Raw genomic sequence first — 21,620 nt, 5'->3', positions numbered from 1 at the left:
GCTGGAAATCAAGAAGAAAGAATGCAAACCATGTCTCCTTTTGAGAGATTCATGGTCAATAAACTTGATAGCTTTGTGGAGAATCAAAGGAATCTCCATGAGTTGTGCATAAGCAACTTCCAGAGCATTGATAACAGGTTTAACAGCATGGATGCACGCTTCATGACTTTAGATGAATAGATTGAGGTAATCCAGAACCAGATTTTTGATCTTCAATATGCTGATGATGAATGAAGAGGAAAAACAACCGGTTGATATCTCGAAACAACCGATTGTTTTTGGTGTTTGCATCAGTCTCTATGCTTTCTGCTTTTGCTTTTTAATTCTTATGTATTAAGAACAATTATATGTTACATCTCTTCTTTTTGTCTATTTGTGAAGACAAATACGGGGAGATTTATGCTGTGTTTGGTTTTCGTTATTAATTTCTGCAAAACAGTTGTATGGAAAGAACCTTATAAGTTTTTTTTAAGTTTTTTTTTCTGCTCTGATACTATGCTTCTGTTTCTATGCTAACCATATATCAGAAGTTCTATGCTTTGTTTAAACTGTGTATTGCAGGAACTGCTTCAGATTCAATCAGATATAACACAACCATCAGGGATTTGTCTTCATCAAATAGGGGGAGATTGTTGAACCAAGTGGTGTTCAAGCTTTGAAGAATCCAAACCCCTTTGAAGGATCTTGAAGGCTTGGCTGTGCTTGCAGTTGCTGAGTTGTCTTAGATAGGATCTGGGATAGATTGAATATGTAATCCACTCTTGATTGAATCCAAAGTATAAGCACTCTCAATCTTTTAAAAGTAAAGTGTTTTTCAATCTAAGTGAAAAACAACCTGTTGTTTTGTCGAAACAACCAATTGTTTATACTTAGGTGTTTTTAGAAAAGGTTGAAAACTGTTTTCATGGTTGACTAGCTGTCAAAACCAAAACAACCGATTGATTCATGGAAACAACCGATTGTTTGCTTTGGGACCATAACAGAAATCTGTTTTGTGCTTTAACTGAGCATTAAATGATTTTCTAACTGTTTACGCTCCAGTTTTTAATGCTTTGACCAATCTTTGAAAGCAATATATATAGCTTGTATTACAAACAAGAAAAAGTTTTTTATTTGAATACAGAAAAACAGATTTGAGATTGCTTAGAGATTGAGTTTGATCAAAGAGTGTGAGATAGGACTTTCTCTTGTATTGATTTCAGACTTGCTTTTGTAACAAGTGTAATCCTTTGGAACTGTGAAAAGAATTATCTGTGTGTTGCTGAGAAGTGTTGTGTGTTCTTGAGGGGATCAAGATCAACATTCTTAGTGTTGGTGTGTTGACCAAGAGAAGTGTGTTTCTTGAAGGGTTCAAGGTCACTTTCTTGGTTGTGTTGTAAGTAATCTAGGTTTGATTGCTTAGTGGATTTCCTCAGTGGTTTCTGAGAAGACTGGATGTAGCTCTGGGTTTAGAGTGAACAAGTATAAACATATGTGTGCATTCTCTCTATCCTTAATCTCTTTAAATTCAATTTTGATATTTGTAAACTGGTATAAACAACCGATTGTTTCTGCGAAACAACAGATTGTTTTTCTGGTGCTGTTGTTTTTGCTTTGTGTTTTTGGCAAACTGATTTCCTTATCAATTGTTTCTCAAAGGAATTTCATTCTTGACTTAAAAGTTTGCGAAAACTCTCTTTAAACAATTCACCCCCCCCCCCCTCTAGTTTAAAGCCATCCATTCTAACTTTACACTTGCTTTGGTTGTGGAGAACAGGGGCATATAAAAGTTGATTGCCCAAATAAAGAAGGCAAGGAAAAGAAGTCAAGCAATAAGGAAAATGAAGTCTCCTCATCAAGTGAAGATGAAAAAGCCAATTTGTGTTTGATGGCTGAAGGAGATGATGATTCAAACAGTTCAAGGAGTGTAAGTTCTTGTGCCACTTTAAATGCTGAAAACTATAGTCAATTGCTTCAAGCTTTCAAAGAAACTCATGAGGAAGCTAACTGATTGGCTGTATTGAACAACCGGTTGAAAGAAATGAATAGCTGGCTTGAAAACAAAGTCAAGACACTAGAAGAAGAGTTGGAGATTTCAAAAACTGATTTTGAAAAACTTGAAATGCTTTATAAAAACTCTTCTTGCAAGTGTGACTCTATTGTTTGTGAAAATTGTGAATCTCTTGAAAAGAAGGTTCACTATCTTGTGAAAACTGTGGATAAGCTTTCAAAGGGTAAATCCAACTTTGAAACTTTCTTGGCATCCCAAAAATGTGTTTTTGGAAAATCTGGTTTGGGATTTAATCCACAAAGCAAGGAAAGTGGGATTTCAAAGCCTTTTTCAAAAGTGCCAGAAAAACAACCGATTGAAAAATCGAAACAACCGGTTGTTACATGTTTTTACTGCATGAAGAGAGGCCACTCTGTAAGATTCTGTAAAATTAGGAAATATTTTGTTCCTAAAGGTATTATGAGATGGATTCCCAAAGATTCTGAAGTTACCAATGATAAATGTAAATCAAAAGGACTCACATTTGTAAGGAGACCAAATCTTGTTGCTTGAATTTGTTGTGTTGCAGGGATACTAAGAGAAGCATGGACTCTTGAGTCATCAGATCAAGCTTTTGGAAGGAAAGGATTCTGTCTGGAATTGAATTAAGGTTCTGTACCAGCCTAAGTCTTCTTGATAGCCAAAAGAAGTTTTCTTGATCATGAATAATGACTCATTGAAGGGACTTCATGACAAAAGGATAAGACCTTCTTTGTTTCTGTTTTTTCTTTTATTAATTCCTGCTAAAATCTTCATCTATTTGTGATCTGTGTGTACAATTACATTTTAATTCTTCTCTGCGATTAAAAATTCTAATTAGTTGTTGTATCAGAAAAACAACCGATTGTTTTCTCGAAACACGATTGTTTCTTCTCTGACAGCACTGCATAGAATTGATTTAATTTCTTTATGCATTCTATCCTTTACAGATTTCTATCTTAAAGGGATGATGAATCAATAAAGCAGTCATTTGAGTCTGATTTGGTTCAGGAGGAGGTTACTTCTTGTCATAAAAGGAATATATTCCATATCTTGGAAATTCAAGTGCCTTTTTGACTAGTCAAATCCACATGTGCTGACCATGTGTTTTTCTGGTGAGGGCTGACGTGTTTACTGTGCAAGCTTGGACCAGATTCCTATCTTGAAGACTGAAACCCACTGCATCCAAAGGATCAAAGAAGGATTATGTTTTGCTATAAAACCCTCTGCAGCTGTTTTTCTTCACAAAAACAACCCATTGGCACATTTCTTGCTGCACCTCATATTTTCCTCTGTTTTTGTTTTCTCTCATTCTGGTTTCATGGATTCCACTCCTCCATCATAAAAAAGGATTAAAACCAGAGCTATGAGATCAGGAGGGCGTCTTGAAGGCTGGTTTTCAGGAGACAATGAGTTGATTGAGAAATATCGCTTTGAAACAATTAGAAAAGTGATAAACAACTCAAAAGTTGTCCCTTTCAGCTGGTTGAAAAGTCAAAAGTTGGATGATGTGAGAAATCTTCTCAAAGAACAAATGCTAAAGAGGTTTTTGGAGATGAAAACATTTATTCTAATCTCATTCGGGTTTTCTACACTAACTTGAAGTTTGTTGATAACAACCTTGTTTCTCATGTCAAAGGTGTGGATATGGAGATTACTCATGAGGTATGGGTTGCTGTAACTGGTTTGAAGTATGTTGGGCTGAGAATCAACAAAGGGAATATTGTGTGGTGGAAGATTTAAACAAGATTCAGTATTATGGAAGTTGTTTGAAGAATCCTCAAGCACAAGTCAGAACTTGTTCTGTTGGAGGTTTAAAGTTAAATGAAAGGTTGTTCACTCTCATTGTAACTTGGATTCTATCACCAAGGGGGAGCAATCATTCTTTTCTTACTGAGGAAGATCTTGTCTACATATACTGCATCATGAGCAAAGTCAAGATCAATTGGATCCATATCATAAAGGAACAAGTACAAAAATCTATGAGGTTAAATGACTATCATTATCCTTATGCCATCTTAATCTCTAAATTCTTAAACTTTTTTTAAGTAGATCTTGAGGGAGAAACATCTGAATTGGTGAAGTCAACACATGAAGTGAACAATGGTTCACTAAGTAAGATGGGTTTTACCAAGATTGGTGGAAGATGGGAAAGCAAGGATGGTGAACATGGTGGTTCCTCAAGTGGTGCACATGCTGAACATGATGAAGAAGATCAAGAAGTTGCTGAAGGTGTTGATGTTGATGTTCAAGAAGATAAACCTACTGCTGAAGGTGCTGGAACAAGTGCTGGAAATCAAGGAAATAGGATTCTCTCAATGTCTCCTTTTGAGAAATTCATGGTCAATAGGTTGGACAACTTTGCTGAAAATCAAAGGAACCTTCATGACTTTTGTGCTACAAACTTTCAGAACTTTGACAACAGATTTCAAAACATGGATGCACGTTTTCAGAACCTTGATGAATAGATTGAAGCTATTCAAAATCAATTGTTTGAGCTGCAGTATGGGAAAGATGATTGAAGTCAAGATTTGTAATTTTTTTCTATGCTTGCATTGCTTTATTTTGGACTATTCTGTTTTTATCTCTTCCTAATTCTATTTGTGAAGACAAATAGGAGGATAATATGGTTTATGTGTTGTCTTAAAACTGCTATTACTCTTATTTAAGTATGCTTTAATTTTCTGCTGCATATGATGGCTGATTTGGTACTGCAGTTTTGAGATTTTTGTCATAGTTTGTGGCTGGTTTTTCTACTCTTATGGTAATGTAGAAAACTAGTTTATGTGCCATCATAACCTGTTATTAGAAATGTTTTGGATTGCATAGTTTCTGTTTTACAGGTGCTTTTTCAGATTCAAATAAGTCCAACACAAGCAACCAAGGATTTGTCTTCATCAAATAGGGGGAGATTGTTGATCAAGAGTGATCAAGAGCTTTGAAGAATCCAAATCCAAGGTATTTGATGAAAGGCTGGTGTTGTTGATGTGTTTGGGTGGGATCTGGGTAGATTAAAGTGTGATCCACTCCTTTGTTGAATCTAAAACTAATGTGAATTAAAACCTTTTTGAAATTAAGTGTTTTTTCAATTAAGTGAAAAACAACCTGTTGTTTTGTCAAATCAACCGGTTGTTTTACTCTTAGGAGTTTTGAAAAAGGTTGAAAGTTGTTTTGGTTTGGTTGACTTAACTGTCAAACCAAAACAATCGGTTGTTTCGTGATTTCACCGATTGTTTCTTGAAAATCCTAACAGAATTCAGTTTTGTTTGGTGGATCTGTTTTAAATGAATTCTAACTGAATACGCTCCTTCATTAAATGCTTTGACTAATCTTTGGAAAATATAAATGGTTTGTTTATGTTTTCAAACATGTAAGAAACAACTTTGAGAAATTCAGTTTGACATTTTTTATCTCAAGTTTTCAAGATTCACATCGAGCTTTGGATTTTCAAGTGAGAGTGGAATAGGATTGCAATTGTATTCAATTCAGATTGTACTGTGATCAGGTGTAATCCTTTCTAAACCTATTGTATTTCTATTGTTGTGTTGCCAAGGAGTATTGTGTGTTCTTGAGGTGTTCAAGATCAATACTCTTAGTGTGCTTTGTCAAAGGTAGTGTGTTTCTTGAAGGGTTTAAGGTCACTACTTTGGTGGATTGTGTTTTGTAATCTGGTTTGATTGCTTAGTGGTTTACCTAATGGTTTCTGGGGACTGGATATAGCTCTTGGCTTAAGAGTGAACCAGTATAAGCTGTTTGTGTGATTCTCTCTTACCATGAACTCCTTTAAATTATGTTTTAAGTTCAACTGGTATAAACAACCGATTGTTTCGAAGAAACAACCGATTGTTTTTCTGTGTGTTACTGTATAATTGTTTGAGTTCTTGGCTAAACTTGATTTCTGTTCTGGATTTATACACAGAATTTCATTAAACCTGAAAAAGTTTTCAAAAACCTCTTTTAAACAATTCACCCCCCTCTTATTTAAAGGCCATATATTCTAACATATAGGACCAATCCAACCGAGGCCAAGGAAATTCAACAACAAGTAGAGGGCTTAATAGCTAAGGGGTGGGTGCAAGATAGCATGAGTCCATGTGTTATGCCTGTAATTCTTGTCCCTAAAAATGATGGGAGTTGGAGGATGTGTACGGATTGTCGCGCAATAAACAACATAACAATCAAATATAGGCATCCCATTTGTCGCGCAATAAACAACATAACAATCAAATATAAGCATCCCATTCCTAGGTTAGATGACTTGTTGGATGAATTACATGGGTCTAAAATATTTACCAAAATTAATCTTAAGAGTGGTTATAACCAAATCTGGATTAAACCGGGGGATGAATGGAAAACCGCCTTTAAGACCAAATTTGGTTTATATGAGTGCTTAGTCATGCCTTTTGGCTTGACTAATGCTCCTAGTACCTTCACGCGACTCATGCACCATGTTCTAAGGCCTTTCATTGGCAAGTTTGTAGTGGTTTATTTTGATAACATTTTTATCTATAGCTTGTCTTTAGAGGATCTGTGCGGCAAGTGTTGGAAACCCTTAGGAAGGAGAGTTTGTATTCTAATCATGCTAAGTGTATGTTTGCACTAGATCATATAGACTTCCTAGTGTTTGTTGTGAGTTCCAAAGGGGTGCATGTAGATAAAGAAAAAGTTGCAGCAATTCAACATTGCCCAACACCCACCAATGTTAGTGAGGTACGAAGTTTTCATGGACTTGCTAGTTTTTATTGGCGGTTTGTGCAAAACTTTAATATCATTGCCACACCTATAAATGCCATAGTAAAGAAGGATGTGGTTTTTAAATGGGGACAAGACCAAATTGAAGCTTTTGAAAGTTTGAAAGAAAAATTGACTAAGGCCCCCATTTTAGCCCTTCCTAACTTTACTAAGATATTTGAAATAGAATGTGATGCCTCTAACATAGGCATTGGGGTTGTCCTCCTTCAAGAGGGCCACCCCATACCTTATTTTAGTGAGAAACTTAAGGTGAGTCATCTCAACTACTCCACCTATTATAAGGAACTTTATGCTCTTGTTAGAGCCTTGCAAAATTGGCAACACTACCTTTTTCCAAAGGAGTTTGTGATACATAGTGATTATGAATCCCTTAAATATTTGAAAGGCCAAAGCAAGCTTAACAAGAGACATGCTAAGTGGGTGGAGTTCCTTGAGCAATTTCCTTATGTGATCAAACATAAGCAAGGTAAAATAAATGTGGTTGCGGGTACCTTGCTAAATGTTTTGGATGTTCAATTCTTAAGATTTGATCACATAAAGGAAATCTATAAAGATGACCTTGATTTCTCTCTCATCTATCAAGAGTGCTAAAAAAGAGGACACAAAGACTTTTTCATCCAAGATGGTTTTCTTTTTAAAGGAAAAAGACTTGGTGTTCCCCAAGGGTCTTTACGAAAATCTCTTGTTAGAGAGGCACATGAGGGAGATCTTATGGGACACTTTGGGGTAGCTAAAACTTTAGATACATTACATGAACATTTATTTTGGCCACACATGCGCAAATCCGTACATAGCTTCTGTGACAAATGCATAACATGTAGGAAGGCTAAATCTAAAGTGCAACCCCATGGTTTATATACCCCTCTTCCCATCCCTGCTATGCCTTAGGTAGACATTTCCATGGATTTCATCTTAGGTCTTCCCAAGACATCCAAGGGTATGGATTCTATCTTTGTGGTAGTGAACCGCTTTTCTAATATGGTTCACTTTATTCCATGCCACAAAGTAGATGATGCTTGTTTTGTTGAAAATCTCTTCTTTAAGGAAGTAGTTACTTTACATGGGCTTTCTAAAAGTATTGTATCCGGCAGAGATTCAAAGTTCTTAAGTCACTTTTGGAGGACTTTGTGGGGAAAACTTGGAACTAAACTCTTGTTTTCTACTACTTGCCATCCCCAAACTGATGGTCAAAAAGAAGTGGTTAATAGAACTTTGGGTCAAATGTTAAAGTGCCTTATTTCTGGGAACCCAAGGGTGTGGGAGAGTTTACTACCTCATATTGAGTTTGCTTATAATAGATTAGTAAATTCTACTACTGTCCACACCCCTTTTGAGGTTGTTTATGGGTTCAATCCCCTCACACCTCTTGACCTTCTTCCTATTCCTGTACTTGATGAGGTGTTGTGCAAAGATGATTTTGAGAAAGCTTCTTTTGTTAAAGACTTGCACCACCACATCAAGCAGCAAATTGAAAGGAAGGTAGGTGAGTATGTTGAGCATGCCAACAAAGGGCGCAAGGCATTGATCTTTGAACCTGGGGATTGGGTTTGGCTGCACTTGAGGAAGGATAGATTCCCTACTCATAGGAAGTCCAAACTTATGCCACGCGGTGATGGTCCTTTTCAGGTCATCAAGAGGATTAATGAAAATACCTATGAGTTGGATCTGCCTGATACATATTTAGGTAGTCATTCTTTTAATATCAGTGATCTAACTCCCTTCTCTGCAGGTCTTCCAAATTTGTGGACGAATTCCTTCCCACCCGGGGAGCATGATGAGACCCAAGGAGTGAGGGCGCCTACCCATGATGAAGACCAAGTCCAAACCATGACCTCAACACCCATACCTCAGAGGATTACAAGGAACAGAGCACAGAATATGGGAGTTGAGCATCAATTGGTCTCTCTATTTGTAATTTCCATAGAGTAGGTTTAAATAGCATAATTAGGAGGTCAAGACATAAGAATGGGCCCATAAGAAGCCCATTAGGGTAGAAAGGAAACCATAGTTTCTAGAATGTGTGGGATGGTGCGGTTTTGACCAAAGTCAAGACCTAAAACCGCACCACTTCTTCCTTTCCCATTCTACCCTATTTTCTTCTTTTCCAAGGCTCCTAAATCTATAAATAAGGAGGCCTACCTCATGTATTCACAAGTTGAATAAAGAGTAAAGTTACTATACACAAATTATGTTAGAGTGTGTGAGCATTGTCTCCCTAAACCTATGTCTTATCTTGTGAGAAATTGAGAGCTCTCAAGTGGCGGCATTCACACTTATCTTGGAGCAAATCACCAATCCAAGTGGCGTGTTTCTCCTTCTCAATTTCATCTCCTAAGTTTCCTTTCACTCGTCTTTTTCCATTCCATTTCCATTCCAATTTCAATTCCAAAATATGTCTTGTTCTTGTTTTTGCTCCTTGAATTCAATTCGGCCATTTATGTTTGCTTAGCTTTCCTTGGTTTAATTTCGCACCTATTTTGGCATTCGTCTTCACCTTTATTTGTGTTTTTTCTTTTTGCCTTATGGAAATGAACCTTCACATCTATTTAACACTTGTTAAATTAATGTCCAGTGAGAATTTTCCTTAGGCTTTTCACTTTTAATTACTTAACAGTCTCAATCTTATATCTAAAGTGTCACCTAAATGAATCAATCTAAAATCAACTCACATCAGGTAACAACCATGACATGTCTCTCTATTGCATTTTTGAATGAACTGTCATGTACATCTGCATGAAATTTTTCTATTCAATACATTAGCAGTAAATAATTCAAAAAATGCATGGGTATATATTTATACCTGTTGTTGAAAGAAATATTGTTTCTCCAAAATAATTTCTTCTTCTTTGATGATATTGTTATATGTAATTTTATCTAAATTGGGTGAACAAATACGGTAATGAATAATAAACTTAGAATCTACACTCTAAATAATTACTTGTATATAAGGTCGAACCTGAAATATCCATAGCTTTTCTCTATAACTAATTCTACATTATAATTCTCCTTCAGTTTCTTGTAGACTTAGAATTACTTGACAAACATAACTCTTCCATACTGTCTATGTCAGATACTGCATTGTGTGTGTAGTTTAATCCATATGAAGTAGTTATTAACTTATTCCTTTGGCTTGTGGATTCTTGGTTAACAATCATGTTAATTTTCTTTGTTGGATTGTGGTATTGTCATGGACATCTGCAGTGCAGTTCTCATTTTAATACATTTGCAGTGAATAATAACCAAGAATCAGAACCTCATATACCTGTTGTTAAAACAAAATTTACTTCTCCAAATAAAATTGTTCTCGTCTGAGGACTTTCTTCTCTGTAAAATTTATATGAACTGCCTGATGAAATGCAACCATTAATGATAAACTTAAATTCTACATTACAAAAAAATAAACATCCACAAAGGGAATGAGAATGAGCATACGATTTTCTTGATTAGTAACCAAATTGGAAATCACATCCTACACAAAAGCAGTAGTTATAGTAACATTGAGACTGAGGACAGCTCAGAAAGATTAGAATCGTACTGCATTATATCACTACATATAAAATTTAATGATAAATAAAATAGAAGTTCAAGCACAATATTCAATCTAATACACAACATGGCACATTCAATATCTACCTTGGGAACCTACCAATATCAATAGAAAATGTTTTTTAACTTTTCATAAAATATGTTTTTTAAATCTTTGTCAGTAATATTTGTAAGTATGACATCCAATTTTGGAATGTGCTGACACCTTTAGTTTGTACTTTATTAATAAAATGGTATTGTATTGTGTGAAACTTTGTTGTCTAGCATAATTTGTTTTTACTTGACAAGAATAAGCATATCATCTAGTATAGATATCCTAACAAACTTACATTAAAATAAAGGTAGTATTCTACACACAATTGGAATAACCAAAACTGTAGAAAGTCAAAATGCAACCGAAAATGAGAAATTGGATATTCCCGCTCTAAACTTTCAATGGCCACTACGTATTTGACAAATTGTTTTGTTAAAATTAACCAAATATCCTTACATATAGAATTCATATATAAAGGTGTGGAAGGATAACATTATCATGACTTTCAAAAATTTCAACACATGATTTACTCAGCAGTGAGTTTGCTAATAATGCATGTTTAATGATCTTTAAGGTAATTAACACTTTTTATTAATTAAACTTGTGTGGATAATAAACATTAAGAAATTTATTTTCATGATCTACCAATCTGTATGCAACTTTGCTTATTTAATTACAGGCCACCAACATAATCATCCATGGCATTCGAGTTCACCACTGCAAACCTCAAGCCCCTGGGATTGTAATGGGGCCTGAAGGAAAGGTGATTCCTTTAGGTCATTTAGATGGAGATGCAATTAGATTGGTTGTTGCTTCAAAGATTTGTGTTGGAGATCCCACATCGACTAGAGATTAGAGCCTTTCATTGTATATAAGTGGGTGCAAACCTCAACCATATGAGCCGGTTTTATGGGGTTGAGTTAGGCTTAAAGTTCACTTCGTAATATGGTATCAGAGCCATTTTCGAGCCTATCCTAGCGAGTATTTGTGTTGGGCCTATCGTGCCACCCGCTATCGGGCCGCTATCGGACCACCCATAATATATAGTCCCACGCACGAGTTGGCAGTCTCGGCATGAGAGGGGTGTGTTGGAGATCCCACATCGACTAGAGATTAGAGCCTTTCATTGTATATAAGTGGGTGCAAACCTCAACCCTATGAGCCGGTTTTATGGGGTTGAGTTAGGCTTAAAGTCCACTTCGTAATAATTTGGATTGACCATAATACACTTTATGAATGTCAAGATGGTTTGCTTGATGTAACTCGAGGTTCTACTAATGTGACTATCTCCAATAACTGGTTCAAAAATCAAGATAAGGTTATGCTTCTTGGACATGATGATGGATATGTGAGAGATAAGCATGGGACTTAGTCTCAAAAGTGAAGCTAACATCTTCGTAGCACCAACAACAGGGAATAAAGAGGTAATAAATTTTAGAATTTTCATTTTCATTTTTTTATCCATTTGTGTTGACCAATCATTTAAGTATTTGTGTATATTATATATATATATATATATATATATATAAAGATTTTATTAGGTTGTGCTAATTATTTATTATGTGTAGGTAATATGGAGAAAGAATAGTGATAAAAATGAAGATAGATGGGACTTTTATTCTGTAAGAGGCAATTTTGAAAATGGAGCTTCATTCATGGTAACGAAAGGAGGAGATGTGCCAAAGCCGAATTATAATAAGGAACAAAGTTTTGAAGTTGTTGATGCCAAATTTGTAAAATCAGTGACACGTTCATCAGGCGTGTTACGATAGAATAAAATTTTGTATATTTATTAACTAAGATTTAAAATGAGGAGAAGTTAATTTTTCTCCAATTGTATCAAAATCAAATTGTATTTTTATTCTAAATTCTAAACCTTGCAATTTACTATGTTAATGTAATTTAACTATATGATAAAAATCTTGATAGATGCTCTGATCTTACCTTTTTTTTTTCAAAGCTTATTCAAATTTGATTTCTTCAATGTGATAATCTTGTTTCCAAAGTTTATTAAAGTTGTTTGTGATCTTAGGATAAATTTTTTCAACTATTTTATTTTACTTCTGATAATATTTTAGGGAAAGAAAACACTATCCATTTAAGACGAAAAAATATCAATACTTACATAAGTATAATTTACATTCAAGATTGTTGATAAATGTTGCAAATTATAATTTAGTTTCCTTGAGAAAACTCTTAAAAGTTTTATTTTAACAAGTTTCAAATATAAATAACATTTCATAAAATAATCATTTAATTTATCTAAGTCTTTTATGGTTGAATAATGAACTGGATGTGGTTATATTACTACCAAGTCCTACCTTCTAGTCCTAGTAAGATTTGTTTTTATGAGACAATAATAGTGATTGTGAAATTGTTTTTCTCAAGAACTTAACTTTTCCAATTAAAACATATGATTAGACTTACTTAACTAACGAGTCATTTCTAATATAAAAATCAAACTTAATAATATTATTACATGCACTAGTTATTTGGTATTATATTTTTAATTAATACTGGCCGGAGAACTTGCAAACTACCTCTTAGAGAACTTTCTTAGTGGTATGACTGAGTTGGAAGATGAATGACTTGAATTTTAATTTTTCATAATTTTTTCTTCAACATAATATGGATCTAAGTTTCAAATGTTTAGTAGCTGAGTGCGTAATAGGATTATTAACTAAGGGCAGCATTTTGAAGTTCACTAAGAAGAGATCTTAACTATACTTTCACATTTATCCAAAAAAATTACATTCTTTGACAACTACTTTAATAATATAATAAAATATATTGGTATTTTAAATTAAAAAGATTAACAAATTTAAATAAAATATTAATATTTTGAGTTGTATAATAGATATTTTATTTTGAGTATAAAAGTACCACTCTTTAAGTAAGGCTAAGGCTTTTTCTTCCTGGACCTCCATATAATATTCTGGATTACATAATTCGGAAGTCTTTTTTCAAATTCGTAATTAGCTTCCGGATTACATAATCCAGAAACCTTTTTTCATATGCATGATTAATTTTCAAATTATGTAATCCAGAAGTTTTTTTTAGCTTCCGGATTACATAATCTGAAAATCTTTTTTCAAATGCATTTCCAGATTACATAATCCTATGGAGGTAGCACAAGAAAGTTAAAAAGATATTTTTCACATTGTATGGAGGTGACAGAAGATATGAAGGTGCAGGAAGAAACAGTTTTTAACTAAACTAGTTCCACAATAACAGCTGCATCATGATACTTCGCTTCAATTTGCTTGGCGTTTAAGACCAAAAACCATTGGTGCTGATAGTGGTTTAAGCCACTCCTTGTTTGTCAAAGAAATAAGTCTCCTCCAATGGTGTGAATGACTTCAATTTCCGGAAAATAGTGTAAACATCCAAGATCTTTAAGCTTGAGCATAAAATTTAGTTTAGGAACCAGAGACACTATCTTATATTCAAATTTGTCAATGACAATTATATTATCAACATAAACCAGAATTAAAAGTGTGGATGTTGAAGTAATTCAAAATGAATAAAGAAGTATCACTTTTTGCTGCTGTAAAACTCATTTGGATGAGAGGCACTAAATTTGAAACCAAGACCTGTGAGTATGAATTGACAGACGAAAAATGCGATTTTTGAAAGCGATTTGGAGAAGATGAGGGAGAGGAGATGATTCAAAAAAAAAAAGAAAAATAATGAACTCATCATCTCTTAACTCACGTTCTTCAAAAAAACTAAACCAAATCATATTTTGTAATACTCCTAAAAAGTTCAGTTGTTGATTAGCACAAGGAAAAGAAGGTGAAACTATGTCGTAAAAAAATCACCAAGGCAAAACTCCTGCGAAAATTAATTAATTTTCATAATTTTCAAATTTAAACATTCAAATGTTACACTGATCCAGAATTTAATTTCTGAAATCACTGCGTCATTCATCCAAACATGGCGTGACAAATAAGTCAGTTCTTGATGCTGAAAGCATGTTTCTGATTTCAATTTCTTAACCAAAATTTCAATAAAATTTAGACACAACACAATTACAGGGGAAAAAAATAATACCAATAATATTTTAAAGAGAATATGAAACCTAAACAAGGCAAACTATGACGCTCTAATGATGCTCTAATGATGCTAAACTTTGCCGTGTCTTGAAACATTATTTGTTGCCAATCTCCATTCCTTTGGTTTACACTTTCCTAACCTGGATATTGTGCGTGGATTGGAACCTCCATATGGGTTGCCTACCACTTTGTACAAGTGCTACTTCTTCTCCTTCCTTCACCATTCCTTGGTTCTGCACATGGAAACCATGCAAATGTGATCATTAAGAAAAACAAAATCACAAAAGATCACGTGACATAATCAAGTGAGAGTAGTATTTTGGAGGCAGAAGAATCTCTTCAGTAAATAGCATCTCCTAAAAAAGATTCAGTAATCACCTCCAAAGTATGTTCCATAAGTTAATGAATTGCATATTATAGCCACTTGTAAACAACTGAATCATATATCAAAATTAAATTCAATAAAGTTAGACAAACCATTTATAAGAGTCATTTTTACTTTGATAGGAAAATTCATAGGAATTGCAAAGCCAGTTGTCCCTAGTCCCACTCATTAACCATGTGGGGATTTTCAAATCAGTTCAAGCAAACATTAACCATGTTACTTTGTACAAGTAATTTGAATCCAAAAGAACTAAATTATTGTGCACGTCCTCCAAATATTACCTGCAGAAGGTCCAAGGCTCTTCTGAAGGTTGCTTCAGAATCGTCACAGAATTCCATGTATATGGGACAGACTCCTTGATACAAAGCAAGCCTCTGCTGCACCCTCTTCCTGCATGAACAGCAAAATTAGGTCGATAATAATCAGTCATAGCAAACAAAGACATGAAAAACAAAGTTATTCTCGTTTTTTGAGACAAGTACGCCAGTGAAACGAAAGAAATCAACTCATGTGTAACTGTTACTTTTACTAGCTTCTCAAAAAGTGGAATAGTAGTGATTAATCAAATTTATTTTCTGCAAATCGTAGAGGACTCTGAAAACCAGAAAATTTCATGAGGCGACCAATGAAGAAATTCTGTATGTTGCAGACATTCAACCAAGAAATTGAAAAATCTAGTTAATTTTTGAACAAATGTCAAATAAGGTAAAATAATCAAAACTTTCAAGTAAGTTTAACTTCTTCTTTTTTTAAAAAAGGTCTTCTCATCAATAAGAGAAAGGGGAGAAAAAGCACTCACTCATCAGTAAAAGCAAATATGGTGCCAGAAGGACGATAGTGGCTCAATAAGATAGCCATGAAACCCGTTCTAGTGAAGACAACAGTTGAGGTTCCAAGGGTGTTAGACATCATTGTTGCATGGTAGGCAAACATCTCACTCATGTGGTTCTACATTGAACCAAAATTAGAAGATACAAATTTCAGATCTGACAATCAAATGAAGTACAATGGATTAAACAGAAAGTCAACACGGCAACAACATAGATTGACTTAAACCTTGAACACTGGACCAATGTTTGGTTCCATTAGACCACCCGGTATTGTGGCTTCTGTCCGCAATGCTACTGTATGCATTACTTTCACAGCTTTTAGTGGGAACCTGCAGTATCATAAATTGAATCATTCTTTTTGGCTCAATAATAAAATCAAAATAATTGCATAATTTGCACGGTATCAACCATACCCCTGCTTCTTATAAACCTTAGAAACATTACCACTAAGCCCAGATTTATCACAGAGTCAGATACATGCTACTACAAACCAAGCACAGCATTTTATTCATTTACGATCAAACATGCTTTCTTTTAATACTTCTAGTATCTAGTGAGAGCATGTGTGTATGCAAAATACTTGTATTTAGTTGCCTTTGGGGGAACAAGAGAGGCGATATAAGAAAAAAAAAAGTGGTTTGAACTGGGAGGAAAAATGGTCCCACATGTTACCGATCCCTAACATCCTAGACCAGCCTATCAAAGTAATTACACGCTTGGGGAGGCAGGAAAACTATTTACTTACTTTCCATGAGCTGTTTCTCCAGACAACATTATTCCATCCGAACCTTCTCGAACAGCAATTGCTATATCTGACACCTCTGCTCTGGTTGGAGTTGGGTGAACAATCATGCTTTCTAGCATATTTGTTGCCACAATAACAGCCTTTCCCATGCTGCGACACAAGTTGATTATCTCTTCCTACATTAACAGGCATTACAAACTTTAAGATGAGGTCAACTCAGTTGACATTTGTCATGAATTAGCATTACTATAGACCCTCGGTGGTTAGCTAAAAGGAGTTTACCTGCAAAAGTGGAACCTCTTCAATAGGGAGCTCAGCACCAAGATCTCCTCTGGCAACCATGGCCTAAACAAGAAGGACAGCATCAACAATCAATACAGAAATTCTATTAGTTAGAAGAACCACTAAGCAAAATAAATGAAATAACAAAAAAGCAAGCGTAAAGAAATAATGCCAGGATTAGATTAGCACCCCATCAGATGCAGTGATAATTGAGTGCAAATTTGGTATAGAGTCTGCACTTTCAATTTTTACAATGACATGTATATCAACACCACTGCCTGCAGCATTGAATGAGAAATTCATCATATATATTCTAAATATGCAGCAAACTAATCAGATATATTTTGAAAAGTATTTTAAATTCTTTTAGATATATACTCTTCAAATAATTCTTCAGTTCATGAACAACTTCAGCATCCTTAACAAAGGAAACGGCATAGAAGTCAACTTTGTTATCAACTCCAAACTTGATATCATCCCAATCCTTCTCTGAAACAAATCAATGTGAATATTAAGTCCATAGGAAACCACCATAACATCAATCCCCAGTAACTACCCCTCCCACACAACTGAGGCACAGAACGAGACAGACACTAGAACATTGTCAACATTGGGATTAATAATCTGAATTCTGACCGGTGATTGAAGGCAGTGTAGCACTTTTTCCTCTAACATTCAAATGTCGCCTAGACTTGAGCTCTCCTCCATCAATAACTTCACATTTCACAGAATCCTCTGTCTTAGACTTAACCACCATAGACATCATACCACCTACAAAACGCATTAAAAAGTAAGAATGATTACCTTTTTTAAACCAAAAGTTCCACAGTTTAAAGTACAAAGGACAAGTGGATACAACTATAAGAGTGCTAAATAATGGGTCCAACCCTTTTCTGGAACATCCAAATAGCAGGAATTTTTCAGCACTAGGTTTCCCTTGTGAGTGTCAGGTAAGTTGCTGATATGTTCTACATTCTATCTAACCTAGCCTATCATATTCTTCTTTGGAATAACATCAGCCTTACATCTTTCAACAATTTAGTTCATTTAATAAGTCAATTGAAATTTATGTAACATATCTAAACAGCATCCCATTATCCTGCACAAACCATCAAGAAAGATGGAAAGCAGAATAAACAGTCTTATCACATGATTGTTTGCAAACTTAATGACAGTATGCAATAGATTACAATACTTAGGTACAAGCAAATGCTTTCGAGATGAAGGCCTTAACCAGAACATGTTTCTTGGATAAAAAAAGATTATTGATGTATCTCAAAAACAAGTTATAGCATAATTTCACCAGAAGGTGGTCTCCAGTGGAAAATCTCTAAGAAGGAATTAACTCTGTAACAACTTAGATTAGTCCCCTATTGCAGGGAAATTTTTTCAATGGAATATATATATATATATATGCATAAATGACCATAATGTTGGAGTGCCAATTTATCAATCCATGAGCATAACAAAATGTTTAAGCAATTTGGACCGTTTAATTGAACATTAGATAACCATCATACCATCAACAAGAAGCATATCCCCCATTTCCACATCATTGACAAAATCATCGTAGTTCACACTAACACAATCTGCAGTTCCAACACCTCTCTGAATAGTAAAAGTGAATTCCTGCCCAGGCATTAATATAATAGGTTGTGGCAAATCCCCACTTCTAACTTCAGGACCCTGAGAATCAAGAAAGATAAATATTAGATAACACAGAATCAAATGCTCTTGATTTGAAAAGTAGAATGTTTGGGAGGAATTGTGCGCATATGATGCATATTGATCCTGTGTATGTTCGTACTAGCTTACTTTTGTGAAACAGCTTATATCAAAAGCTTGGTGGGGTTTTAAAAGGGAAAATCAACTACTCTCAAATTTAATGAAATCAGGCATGCACTCTTATTTATAGATTGAATAAATAAATCAATCGAGAGAGAAAGCTGACAGTCTAATAATCAGTAGTCAACTTACATAGCCTAATCGCTAGCCAGCATATTTAATTGCACTGCCAACTGTTAAACTTCTAAACACGAGCTAAGGACTGCTCTTGATCCTTCAACAGTATAATACTTTCTGCTTATTAGCTTTAGGGGATCCTTCAACAGTATAATACTTTCTGCTTATTAGCTTTAGGGGCTATGGTATAGGTAAAGAGGTTAAATCGAAGAATAACAGTATATCGCTCATACTTTTATCAATATTTTAAACAGTTAATGTTTTATCCGAGGTTTACTATGCACACCACTATCCAGGATTCATACCTATGCCATAAGACGTAATTACAAATACATCACATTCTCAATGGTTAAACAAAGAGTATATTTTGAAAGTATCTTATCACCCACCAAAATATGAATAACTGGCTCTATAACACCGTTAAATAAGATTTACACGACAGAGACAAATAGCACATGCTTCCATATTAAACTATAGCAATGTGTAGCATAATGAGTCAAACCACTATCTCTTGGTCTTTTAATTATGATTCCCAGAACAGAAACTAAAGTAAAATGATTATCAGCACTCATCATCATAATGGAAAGTGTCACAAGAAAATGCCAAAATCATTGCAGCACCCTCCAAGATCTGCGTCATCTTGCTTGTAGTATACCAATCCCAAAGTTATTGACCAAAGCATGTTTATTAAAAAAAGTTCGTGATAGCATTTGTGGAAACTTTCCGACAATATCAAGGATCATATCAAATAGCAACCGCAACCACAATATAAAACCTTGAATCAAAGTAGAAAAAAGTAAACTTTTAATTTAGCAGGTACGCCTTCTGATTACTATGTACAATACAAAATCGCCGCAAAGCAAATATACAAGAACAAAGCCCTGTCCAAAAAAACAGAAACGAAAACAAGATGTTCGAGAGAAGAACTAACCAACCTTTGTGTCAAGCATGATTGCAATCACATTGTCCTCGTTTTGAACATTATATTCCTTAACCAAGTCAATGACTTTCTGATGAGAAGCATGGTCTCCATGAGACATATTCAACCGAGCAACGTTCATCCCAGCCTCAGCCAGCTTCCAAATCATTTCCTTCGTATGGGTAGAAGGTCCAATGGTACACACGATCTTTGTCTTGCGCCTAAACGTGGGCTTCGACCACATCCCAACCGAACTCTCCCCAAATGGCTGCACTCCACGTAAATGTTGCAAATGCTGCTCAATCTAATCACCAAAACACAAAACGGGTCACAACAACTACCCCCAAAAAAACCAATCCAATGCAAAAAAAACACGAACCTTTGGATCATCTTCAGGTGACACGGGGATGACTTCAGAAGGGGCAGATTTCCTTGCACTGATCTGAAAGCTTCTGAGGCCATGTTGGGAGCGTTTGTTATTGTTCCCTTTGGAAGGTAACACCGTGGAAGAAAAAGATGGAGGCTTTAACAGGTTTTGGGCCCTGTCACGTGCAGATCCAGAAGAGGGGCACAAAAGAGTGCTTTGAATGGATCGTGAGACGGCGACCTGAGCCATAGTTAGAAAGAGAGAAAAATGGTTTGGGAGAGAAAAGAGAGAATAGTAGGCGTATAAGAAGAAGGTGAAGGGAAAATGGAAGTTGGAAAAATCGCCTCTATGTTTGACGGAGATTCTGAGAAGGGGCAACTTGTTAAGGAGGCCTAGTTTGTATCGAAACACAATGAACACTGTGCTGTGTTTGAACCTCGTTCAACGTGTTTTATGTGGGAATTTAATTTTAAATGTAAATGGTTTGTGTTTCTTTATACATGCCGCTAACCTACTTTCTCACACACTTTTTTGCTAAATTTATTTCAATTTGTAAAATAGTAAATAGTTTGTATTAATTAAGAAGTAAAACTGAACGACTTTGAACAAATTCAACCAGTGACAGAGTATTCTTGGAAGAGGGATTTTAGGATCAAACCTACTTGAGTCTGAATTTGTCCACTTATCTAGAAAATAATGGTCAAGTATGTTAAAGCAAAAAGTCTTTTTTTTTTCTCAATAAATTCATACAATAATACAAATCCTTTGTACACACATTACAACAATTTTTAATTTTAATTGGTTATTTAATTAGGTTGTCATAATCTATATCTAATATATATATATAAAAAGGGATTTTCCATTAAATTTTAATTTTTACACAAATTTATTCATATTTTATCCTTATATTAATATTTCATTTTATTATTTTATTTTGATTATTTCGTTATTTTATAATTACTTAAATTTAAAACTAAAATAAAGAGTTAATATTAGATTTGGAAGAAACTATTTGAGAAACATGCATTACATTTATTTGAAAAGAATGAGTACATTTATTTGAAAAGAATGAGACGTGGTTTGATGGATAGTTACTTTAACTCCCTCAAATGGATAAAAAGGCACAATACAAAAGAAAATTTTGAGAGAAGTGTGAGAAAAAGAGACTCAAACGGAAAAAAGAACAAAAAGAAAAAGAAACATAAAAAATGAATGTAAACTACAAAATTTTAGTTTTTTTTTTCATTATCAAATCTAAAGGTATTTCTTATAGAATCAATGTCATTATCATTTATTTTGTTTTGATCAATCAATATAGGTTGTATAAATTCTAATTGTTTAGTTGTTAATGCTTTTTATTTTTATTTTCTTCACTTTGTTTTTCATTTTCGCACAGCAAGTGGAGGAAGAAGAGGAAGAAGATAACGAAGCAAAATATTCCAAATTGTTACTTGAATACAGAACATTCAGATTTTTGTACAGGTACAAAGTTATCTTGATGCATTGTTGATGTGAGCGTTGACAGGGAGGATGGATGCATTCCGACTACGACATTATTGCGAAGAAGATGAAAGGGATTAGAAAATAGATATTTTCTTAAGGTTTGTTACTGAAGTTTCTCATCTTATTCTTTTTCCTTTTCTTTTCATTATTATATTTCTCTTTTTTAGTTTTATATTAGTAACAAATCAAAATTTGATTTATAAGTCTTGAGAATGAAACGGATGACGTAATT

At 34.5% G+C, this 21,620-nt stretch overlaps 1 protein-coding gene across 1 annotated transcript; it reads right to left on the bottom strand.

Annotated features, from left to right (window-relative positions):
- Positions 1–14,172: 14,172 nt before the first annotated feature.
- Positions 14,173–20,549, bottom strand: LOC137837560 (plastidial pyruvate kinase 2). Its single transcript, XM_068646584.2, has 12 exons — positions 19,898–20,549; positions 19,535–19,822; positions 18,158–18,323; positions 17,274–17,408; positions 17,016–17,126; positions 16,827–16,915; positions 16,638–16,700; positions 16,356–16,531; positions 15,837–15,939; positions 15,580–15,728; positions 15,062–15,170; positions 14,173–14,628 (listed from the first exon to the last, which is right to left on the bottom strand). The coding sequence occupies exons 1-12, from the start codon at positions 20,132–20,134 to the stop codon at positions 14,521–14,523; spliced, it is 1,734 nt and encodes a 577-aa protein (XP_068502685.1). The 5' UTR covers positions 20,135–20,549; the 3' UTR covers positions 14,173–14,520.
- Between the last annotated feature and the right edge of the window lie 1,071 nt (positions 20,550–21,620).

This window comes from Phaseolus vulgaris, chromosome 4 (genome assembly GCF_051622355.1).
Source record: "Phaseolus vulgaris cultivar YP4 chromosome 4, ASM5162235v1, whole genome shotgun sequence".
In the NCBI taxonomy this organism is placed as follows: Eukaryota; Viridiplantae; Streptophyta; class Magnoliopsida; order Fabales; family Fabaceae; genus Phaseolus; species Phaseolus vulgaris.
This window is presented reverse-complemented; position numbering and strand designations above follow the sequence as displayed.

What these genes read in the sequence shown, in the direction of transcription:
- LOC137837560 (XM_068646584.2), bottom strand. Translation starts at nt 20,134, where the DNA reads ATGGCTCAGGTCGCCGTCTCACGATCCATTCAAAGCACTCTTTTGTGC. An exon ending in CACCTGAAGATGATCCAAAG is followed by an intron (nt 19,823 to 19,897) that starts GTTCGTGTTTTT and finishes TTTGGTGATTAG; the next exon opens with ATTGAGCAGCATTTGCAACA. An exon ending in CAATCATGCTTGACACAAAG is followed by an intron (nt 18,324 to 19,534) that starts GTTGGTTAGTTC and finishes CTTGATTCTCAG; the next exon opens with GGTCCTGAAGTTAGAAGTGG.